Below are 10,064 nucleotides of genomic sequence, written 5' to 3'. Positions count from 1 at the left end.
CATCAGAATGCACGGCGCCAGGATTCCAGTTTTGGATGGGCCAGACCAGACCAATTGTGGGTGGGCCTTGAATTAAAACGTTTTTATATCAGTTTAACCTAATAAGACTGACTCTGGTTTGGACATCCCATGTTTTGCTTTATCCAGGATGAGGTATTAATCCAATTTTAATTTTGCTGACTTTTCAAAGCAAAACTGGATTGGATAACCTTGATCCAGATACCAACTTTTCCAGACGGAAAACAGCACAATATAACAACAATACACACATTTATTTTAAACAAGCATTGTTACGTTGGTATTGTCTGTATGTTGAAGATGCTGTCTGTATAACGGTTAGACAAATCAAGTCTAAAATGTGTTTTAAAGTTTTATTAGCCTGAACCACCACATCATCCACCATATGAAACTCCCCATACTGAGATCAGAAATGAATCAAGGCTTATTTTATTTTTATTTTTTTTTCAAACAATTCCAAACCAATGCTGGATTACATGATTTAACACATTTGCAAAACTACATCCAATCTAATAACAGACAGATCTGATCATATTTCTTCTGAACAACTGGGCCCTGGTGTTCCTGCTGTTAAAACTTCCTGACTGAGGACCATTCATTTAATCATGTTTTGTTTGACTAAAGTAAAAAAATAAGAAAGGATTTTTTTTTTTAAATAAATCTAATTGTCAGTTTTTTTTCCCACATCAGAAGTTATCACCTGGAAAAACATGGTGAAAATGTGATTTCTATATTTTAAAATAGTGAGTTTTATATTTTATCCAATAAAACAACTCACAAGGGACACTGGTTGTCTCATTGAAAACATGTTTATTTGATTGAATGGAGGGTGTATGAGAATGGGAATGAATGAACCTGAAATAGTGTGCAAGTCACCTGTTTCTGGGTTATAAGTTTCCATGACAACAAACAGGTAAATGACTCACAATGGAGAATAAACACGGTTAAATGGCCAGCTTTTATTTCCAGGTAGTCAATATTGGGGGATAAAAAACACAGAGATGTTTGGACAGCAAAAAAAGAGTTAACTCTACTGACGTAAACAGCATCTTTTAGCAGAAAGGCTCGTGCCGTTTGACCCGTACGCGTGTGTGATGCTTTGATCGAGGTGTGATTCCCACACACATCGGTTCTGGATGGATGAGAGAGAGAGCAAAGCATTACATCACCTCCCTTCCGGACTGGAACGATACGGTTAATTATTTAGGCGACTCAGCGTGCACGGAGACTAAAAGAACCGGGTATTTAAAAGGGCCTTACACAAAAATGTCCGGGTTTAACGGGAGCACGGGCTTTCGCTGACAGGATAAAGAGAAGAAAAGGCGGCGCGCGTGACTGCCTCGCGCCCATTGTGTCGAGGATGTGAGGCAGCGCGAAATGCCATGGCAGATAACGGGTCGGAGCCGCCTGCTCTCCCGACACCAAAGGCGTTTCCCTACGAGGAATACGAGTGCAAAATCTGCTACAACTATTTCGACCTCGACCGTCGCGCGCCCAAGATCTTGGAGTGCCTGCACACGTTCTGCGAGGAGTGTCTGCACGCGCTGCAACTGTGCGAGGAGCGGCCGTGGCGCATCAGCTGCCCCGTGTGCCGACACCGCACGTCCGTTCCCGAATACCGGATCCAGAACCTGCCCAACAACACCAAGGTCACAGAGGACTTCCCTCTGTACATCGACTCGGACCCTGTGCCTCAAGATGCCCTTCCGCCGCACCCGCCTCCGATGCACCCGGCGCTCGTGGCGCTCAGACGCGAGGAGGACGCGTCCATTCTTGCGTCCACCACGACGGTGTCCACCGCGACCACGCTGTCCCAGGACTCGGTCTCGCGCTACGAGAGCTGCCGCAACTGCAGACGCCTCGCGCTGACCACCGGGTGCGTGTGCGTCATCTTCTCCTTGCTCTCCATGCTCGTGCTGCTCTTCATGGGCCTCATATTCGTGCACAGCCACGGCGGGCCGCCATCGCCCGCGGGACCCCTGTGTCTGTCGATCGCGAGCATCCTCGCCATGGTGTCTGCGATGGTAACGTGGCTCCTCTATTGGCTGAAAGACAGACCGGAGCACGAGACGGGCCGCTCCTCTGCCTCCACTAATGCCAGCCGGAGAAACGCGTGACAGAACATCTGCATCAGCGCTAATTGCTTAATAGGCAACCTCTTTTTATGTTACTCTCTTTTATAATAGCTAGCAGGCATGTATAACGACATTTTTCTTTAGTCAAATCAACTTAGATAATTTGTGATTCGGATAACTTAATATTTTGAGTTTATGTTGATTAAGTCAAACTCCTTTATTGTACACTGTAAAAAAAAATATTTTCAAGATTTGTTATCACAATCAATCTCCATTGTATTAACTCACTTTTTCCAGTTCAATCAACTTAAAAATTTTAAGGCAACCAGGTTACTTCATTTTTTTAAGTTAAACCAACAATATTTTTTACAGTAAATTAATTAAACTTTTTTTAATTTGAATGAACTCAAAATTGTAAGGCAACCTGTTTACTTTTTTAAGTTAACCCGAAAAAAAAAATATTTTTTAGGGGATCTCTCTCAATTGTTTATATTTGTGTAATGATTAGTCAAAATAAGCGAAAACATGTTCAGTTAACGATAGTTTCGGTATTAACTAATCATGGGCAATACATTTTTACAGTATTTAAAAATCTGTTATCATTATTAATGAAAATGAATCTGTTGTTAGTTCATGTGAGCTTAAATAAATCATAAGGTAACACTTTGCAATAAGGTCTCATTTTATTAACACTGGGAAATGCAGTTGTTAACATGAACTAAATATTTTTGCATAGCATTCATTAACCTTTGTTAAAAATAAAATTATTCATTGTACATGTTAGTTCGCATTAACTTTAACTGATACAAACCTTGATTTTAATAATGTATTAGTAAATGTAACAGCAACTAATATTAATAAATGCGGTAAAAGTAGCCTATTGTTTCTCGCTAGTTAAATAATGTTAACAAATGAAATATTATTGTAAAGTGTTACCAACAAGATTAATAGAAACAATTTTGATTTTAATAATGAGTTATTACTGGTAAATGTAGAAATTAACACTAACTAAGATTAATAAATGCTTTAGATGTATTTTTTCATTGTTAGTTCATGTTAACTTTAGTTAACCAATGCTAACAAATAGAACCTTATTGTAAAAATGTTACCAATGTTACTAAAATGGAGTTCACATAGGCGTCTACTCAATTAGTACTAGGAAAACTGGAAAATGTACTAGTTTTGAACAGCAAACTTCAACAACTAAAGAAGAACATGTATTTATAGACGCATCTAATGAGTCACCATTGGATCACTCACAACGGGCCAACGGCGAGTGCTAGTATTTCAACTATTTCAGCCCAAAGCATTGCCGTGCGAGAAGTATCTGCACACTTGAGCAGCCGTGGCACATCAGATGCCCGTCCCAGACTATTGGATACAGAACTAGCTCGACGGAGTCCACTACGACCACACTGAACGGCCGGAACAAGCGGATACATGTGTGTCGCCCTCTCCTGCCTAGCCGTTCTTGTGCTGCTCTTCATCAGCCTCACACTCGCACACAGCCACCTATAGATCTTCTGCTTGGACACCTGTGTGAGCTTGAGAACAACTTCATGCATCTGCTAAAAATCACCAATACACCAGTTGGGTAAACGTCATTGCGGAAATGGTTTGATATTTCATTTCTAATGGAATGACATTCAGACTTTGGTTTTGGAGCCACAATATACAGTTCAAAAGTCTGTGAGACCACTAGTGAAAATGCATCTATTTTGTATAATTTTTGATTTAATCCAACATTTCAATTACTTATGCATTTGGCGGACACTATTTCGATTGTCCGCTTTAGACATCTAGTAACTTTGCAACTATGTACTGGACATGTCAACTAACTCTCATCAGAGTATTACTAAAGAAGTATATCTGTTTAATATCAGCTAACACTCCTCTGACAATAAGTACGTTTTCAACTACGTCAACTTATACTAACCCGAACACTAAAAATCGTTCTAAATATAAAAGAACAGCACAGTTCACTCCATAGACATATACACTAGACGTCACCTTGGGGTTCTAAGCATGCGTCAAAACCGCCGCCATCTTGGAACAGTTGTCTTGTCTATGGAAGTAGCTAGGTAACACTGCTATCTCTGCCTTTACTTCGAATTCATTGATGGTGGCGGACTTTTGTGCCGCGTATGATGTTCACGGAGAAATCTGAACTAGGAAGAATGTTTTTTTTTGTAATTAATTTTTTTTTTTCTGGAATCAATGATAAATGCATGTCTGACCGTTGGAACAAACCAAAAAAAAAAACGAGAAAAATCCTACGCTATCTCACGACCAATTCGTACGAATTCGTACGAGTAATTTAAAAGTGGCTAATTCGTACTAACTCATACGACCTCACTCGTACGATTTGTCTAAACCCACGTGACGGTTATGTTTAGGGGCGTCATTCATACGAATTCATACGAATTGGCTAATTCGTAAAATATGTACGATTTAGCAAAATCTTACTAATTAATTCGAGTGAGGTCGTACGAATTGTTGCGAATTAGCCACCTCGTAAAATTCGTAGAATTCCCGTGAGATCTGTTTGGAAAAATCACATTCATGGTGATTTATGGTAATTTTATTTCCGTTTGACGCTGATGCATTAAAGTGCAGGGGCTCCCCTGTTTCAAGATGGCGGCTCTATTGATGCATTCGTTCCAATGAACTGCCGTAGCCAAGGTGACATCTAGTGTATATGTCTATGAGTTCACTCTACAACGATAACACCACTGAGAAACGATATCATTGGATTCACTTTCAGATTTTTTTCCAGCTGATGAAGTTACTAGCCACTCAGCATTTTCACTGGCCACGATTTTCGAAACCAGTGGGGAAAAACTGCCATATAGGTATTTTTAATATTATCTCATCATTTTTCAGCAGGAATATTAGGCTGCTGTCACTTTAATACCTGATGCACTGATCCTTTATACTGCTACACATGCATTTTCTTTCTCAAATGTTTACATTCACTTAAAACGTAACTGATAGTATTTATGTGAAAGACAAAATCTGCAGGAATGAGTACAATTATGCACAATATTCACAATCTCACATCGAAATTCAACATTTGTCACCTAATCCTAATTTAACAGTCTACAAAAGTCTAACGAGAGACATGTTAGTTTCGATATGTTGTCAAAAGTGGACTATTGAAATTAAGTGTAACCGACATTGCATTCAAGTTATCCATTTTATTAGATGATGCTTTCCCTGGAAATTGAACTGTTTAAAATGATCACTCTATTATATTATCAGCGAACATGAGCACAAAGTTTAATTGAAAAAAATGGTCAGTGTCACAAATCTGCTCGTTAAATTTCTTTGTCATAACCTTCCTTTATGTTTTTTTCTCTCTCTGTCTGTTTATGTCCAAATAAATATAGTCTCCAAGATTAATTTGTTAAAAAGGGCAGTTCATTTGGAAAGCATATGATGTGAACAAACATCTTTAAAAAGTCAGTTTTACATACAGTCTAAATCATACACATCTTAAAGACGTTTTCTAAATGTCTATTTAACATCTGACAGAAAATGTCTTTTCTGTGGGAAACACGCTTTGCAAATGAAAACATGCACATCAAAAAGGCATCTCTGAGATGTGTGTGTGCTATTAGGAATACGTATATCATATTTTCAGTGTGGTCTCAGACTTTTGAACCCAACCATAACACAATTTAACATTGTATTCACTGAAAATTCACTACTAAAATCTGGAAGATATAACATTTCTGTGAATTGAAGCTGACCGTAATCGGACGATAATCTCAAAAATATCGCCACTGGGTGTTGTCATCCACTCGCTTTATCATGCTATTTGGTCTTTGAAAAAGTAGACCTCTTTGTTCTTATGGATCAATAGCTTTACTATGGAAATTGTGAATTTTATACCACCTCTTCGTTCTCGCTTCACCTATGCATCTATCACGGTGAAACCGTGTTATTTGACGCCTAACTGACAATCTCTTTTTGCTATCGTCCGTGTGAGCTTTTAATGTGCATAGCTAAGTAGGCTACTCACTTTATCTGATTTTTGTACCACAGAAACATGTGATGCGCAGTACCGATGTAGTATAGAAGTAAACAAGCTGCATGATGTTAAACGAAACCTAGATACTGAACTCTGCTGAAAAGAAGGCCAATCCTCGCCTGACAAAAGCTTCCTTGTTAATCAAATCAGCACTGCCGATTTTCCATTTCTACACAAGCAATGACAAATCAGTCATTTATGAAGGGTATTTGATATGATGATGCTTGATGTGAAAAGTGTTGGTGGAAAGCTCCGTCTCTGTGTGGGGTGTGTTAGGAAAGACGTGCACAGCGGATGAAACAGACAGGAATCTGACACCTGAGGAGCAGCTCGAGTTTTGCCGTGTCCTTGCGGAGACAGGATGCAGGGATAGAGAAATCAATGCTAAAGACTCACACACTGGGACTGCAGCCAAGAGGTGCTTTCGAGCGCTTGCTGACCCACTTATGAAATGGTGCATCTTTCCCGTAGGTCATTTGTCTTGATGTCACAAACTCATTTATTCATCCAGCTAACCGTGGCTTGTTAACTTCAGTGCAAAGCTAGGCATTAGGCCTATAGCCTATATCGTTCAGCTGATCGTTTTAGACTTAATGGTTTTATGACGATGATTGAAGACACTTGATGCTCTAAACATCTGTATTTCATGTTAATGGTGTGGTCAGATTTCCGCGCGATCCCATGGAAGTTTGTTTCCGCCACTGAAACAAAAATAAAAAAGATAATTGCGACTTTTTAGTTTACAATTCGGACTTTTTTTCTCGCAATTGTGAGTCTTGATTTCGCAATTCTGACTTTTTATTTCCTCAAAATTGCGTGATATAAAGTCGCAATTCTTACCGTTTTCTTAATTGCGAGTTTATATCGCGCAATTCGTACTTTTTTCTCACAGTTGCGTGTTTACATCTCCCAATTATTACTTTTTTTCTCGCAATTGTGAGTCTAGATTTCGCAATTCTGAAATTTATTTCCTCAAAATTGCGTTATATAAAGTCGCAATTCTTACCGTTTTCTTAATTGCGAGTTTATATCGCACAATTCATACTTTTTTCTCACAGTTGTGTGTTTACATCTCCCAATTATTACTTTTTTTTCTCGCAATTGTGAGTCTAGATTTCGCAATTTGTTCTTTTTATTTCCTCAAAATTGCATGATATAAAGTCACAATTCTTACCGTTTTCTTAATTGCGAGTTTATATCGCGCAATTCATACTTTTTTCTCACAGTTGCGTGTTTACAACTCCCAATTATTACTTTTTTCTCGCAATTGTGAGTCTAGATTTCGCAATTCGTTCTTTTTATTTCCTCAAAATTGTGTGATATAAAGTCGCAATTCTTACCGTTTTCTTAATTGCGAGTTTATATCGCGCAATTCGTACTTTTTTCTCACAGTTGCGTGTTTACATCTCCCAATTATTACTTTTTTCCTTGCAATTCCGAGTTTACGTCTTGTAATATTACTTTTTTCTCGTAATTGCAAGTTTACATCTCCCACTTCTTACTATTTTTCTCAGAATTGCGAGTTTACATCTTGTAATTCTGACTTTTTTCTTTTAATTCTAAGTTTGTATCTCGCAATTTTTCTCGCAATTGCAAGTTTATATCGCAATTCCTACTTTTTTCTCGAAATTGGAGTTTATTACGCACGAATGCGACTTGATATCTTACAATTCTGACTTTGTAACTCACGATTGCGAGTTTATATCACAATTCTGAAAAAAAGTTTTTCATTTTTATTCTGTGGCGGAAACAAGCTTGTTTGACCTTATAAAGGGTAAAAAACTTCCCCCTAGAATTCGCTCATTAAAGTTGGTCGTCTGAATTCGCCGTGCTGACCTTCAAAAAGCTGCTTGGTTTCAAAGTGACCTCTGTGTGAGCTGTGCTTCATACATCTTCACACTATAGAGTGCCGAAGTTATGACGTCACTTTGTAGGCCAAAACGCGGAAGTGAGTTAGCATTTTAGCACTCCTGGTTCCTTCGCTCTGAATGTTTATTTTAATGGGTTTTTTGCTAAATCGCCTGAAATAAGGTCTGTGGTGAACAAAGCCTCATTTTGATCTGACATAAAACACACCAGTTAAAACCTGCTTGTGGTTTTTTAAACTTTATTGTGCCTGCCTGTGTGTGTTTTTTTATTAACTTGTAAAGATTATCTTGATTACAAAAAGTCATCAAGTCACAACTCTTTGTTGAACACAGATCTTATTTTTTTGCAATTTTCCAAAAGTCAATGGGGAAAATGCACAGCTTTTCGATCGAGGGAATCGCTAACTTCTGAGTTGTCCTACAAAGTGACGTTTTTTTTTTTACACGAAATTTCGCTAATGTGACTGCAGCTTTAAGGCCATTCTCTTTCAAATGAAAAACAAATCATATTCTCTTTAAGGAGATATTTCACCCCCCCAAAAAAATTGTACTATCATTTACTCACCCTCATGTCATTCCTGAATCCTGTCACCTTATCTGTGAAAAACAAACAGAGAAATATGAAGAAACTATCAAGCTCCAAAAAAAGAACAACAACAAACATGAGTGTGGGTAAATCATTAGCTCTTATGTGCCTTTACTTTTTATTTATTGATTTATTTATTGAAGTAATTTTAATAGGATGAATTGAAGTGAATTTTATAGAAGCGTACTCTTTGATATTTGATAAAGTTGTGCTGTCGTTGTAAGCAAATGTGATGGATCAAACCAGGTCTGCCCTCTGCTGGTGGACACGTGTAGTGACGCAGTCATTTGTGTGCAGTAATGTGAGGTTTTGCTTACATTTTTTGTAAGTAAGGGTTATAAAATGAATGTGGGGGTATATGAATCATTGCAGCAGTGATGTAGACATGCAAAGGTTATATTCCTGAGTGTTAAAGAAGTAAACAGCATTTAGCTGCTGTAAACTGTGCCGTTCAATCCAACACTTGTACAGGAAATGTGCAGTGCAATGTGTGTTAAATAGTCACCAGCTTCACAGTTCCTCCTGCCATTCTGTCGGGCAAAATATATGTCATGTATACTTTACACAATGGCCTTGATTTACTTATTTTACTGCCTATTTTTATCCAAGACTAAACACACACACACACTGTTCAAAAGTTTGGGGTCAGTGCGTTTTACTTTTATAATAATACTTTTATTCAGCAAGGATGCATTTAATTGATCAAATGTGACAGTAAAGACATGTTACAAAGATATTTAATGCTGTTCTTAAACATTATATTCATCAAGGAATCCTGCAAATCATCATATTGGATTTCACGTAGGTCATGTGACACTGAAGACTTGAATTGATCAAGATGTGAACAGATTTGTTCACATAAATAAATTGCATTTTAAAATGTATTCGAATAGAAAACAGTTATTGTGAATTGTAAAAAAAAAAAGTCACAATATTACTGTATTTTTGATTATATAATCGTAGCCTTAGTGAACAAAAATAAATCTTACTAATCTCAAATATAATAAGAATAAGATGATGATGATGATGATGATAATTATGATGATGATGCTTATTTTTGCTGGTTTATCTGGGAAAAGCAGAGTTTTGTGAAGCATGGTTAAGAAGTTAAGAAGCCTGTGGGACACACCAGTATCCCATACTGACCAGAACTCAATCCATACTGGTCTTTTCAACAGAAATGAGGATAAGAAAAGATGCTCCTGTACTCTGTCCTGGCCCAGATGCTTAATAGATTTGAGCCTGAAAAGGAAACATGTGTGAACAGAAATCATAACCAAACTGTAAAGAATGATATTGACGGTACTATTGAGAATGCCCTCCCCTCAATCTCATATAGTAAACCGCTATCGCTGTGACTGGACCATGATGTGATGTGCACTCATCATAACATATGTCCCTTCGTCCCGCACACACTGTCCCAGTGACTTCAAGGCACTTTCATGAACCCAGTGTTACTGCCTGGGACGACTATACTTCCCTTA

At 37.9% G+C, this 10,064-nt stretch overlaps 1 protein-coding gene across 1 annotated transcript; it reads left to right on the top strand.

The window, feature by feature from the left end:
* The first annotated feature begins 1,019 nt into the window (after nt 1–1,019).
* rnf228 (ring finger protein 228) lies at nt 1,020–8,528 on the top strand. The gene has a single exon (XM_089121522.1). It carries the CDS (start codon nt 1,401–1,403, stop codon nt 2,133–2,135), a length of 735 nt encoding a protein of 244 aa, XP_088977648.1. The 5' UTR covers nt 1,020–1,400; the 3' UTR covers nt 2,136–8,528.
* Nucleotides 8,529–10,064: the final 1,536 nt, after the last annotated feature.

The sequence above is a fragment of the Pimephales promelas genome, chromosome 16 (assembly GCF_988280905.1).
Source record: "Pimephales promelas chromosome 16, fPimPro1.hap1.1, whole genome shotgun sequence".
In the NCBI taxonomy this organism is placed as follows: domain Eukaryota; kingdom Metazoa; phylum Chordata; class Actinopteri; order Cypriniformes; family Leuciscidae; genus Pimephales; species Pimephales promelas.
Note: the sequence above shows the minus strand (reverse complement) of the source record. Positions and strands in the feature narration are given on the sequence as shown.

Bases quoted from the DNA above. Each gene is read 5' to 3' on its own strand.
- rnf228 (XM_089121522.1), top strand. From the start codon at position 1,401: ATGGCAGATAACGGGTCGGAGCCGCCTGCTCTCCCGACACCAAAGGCG.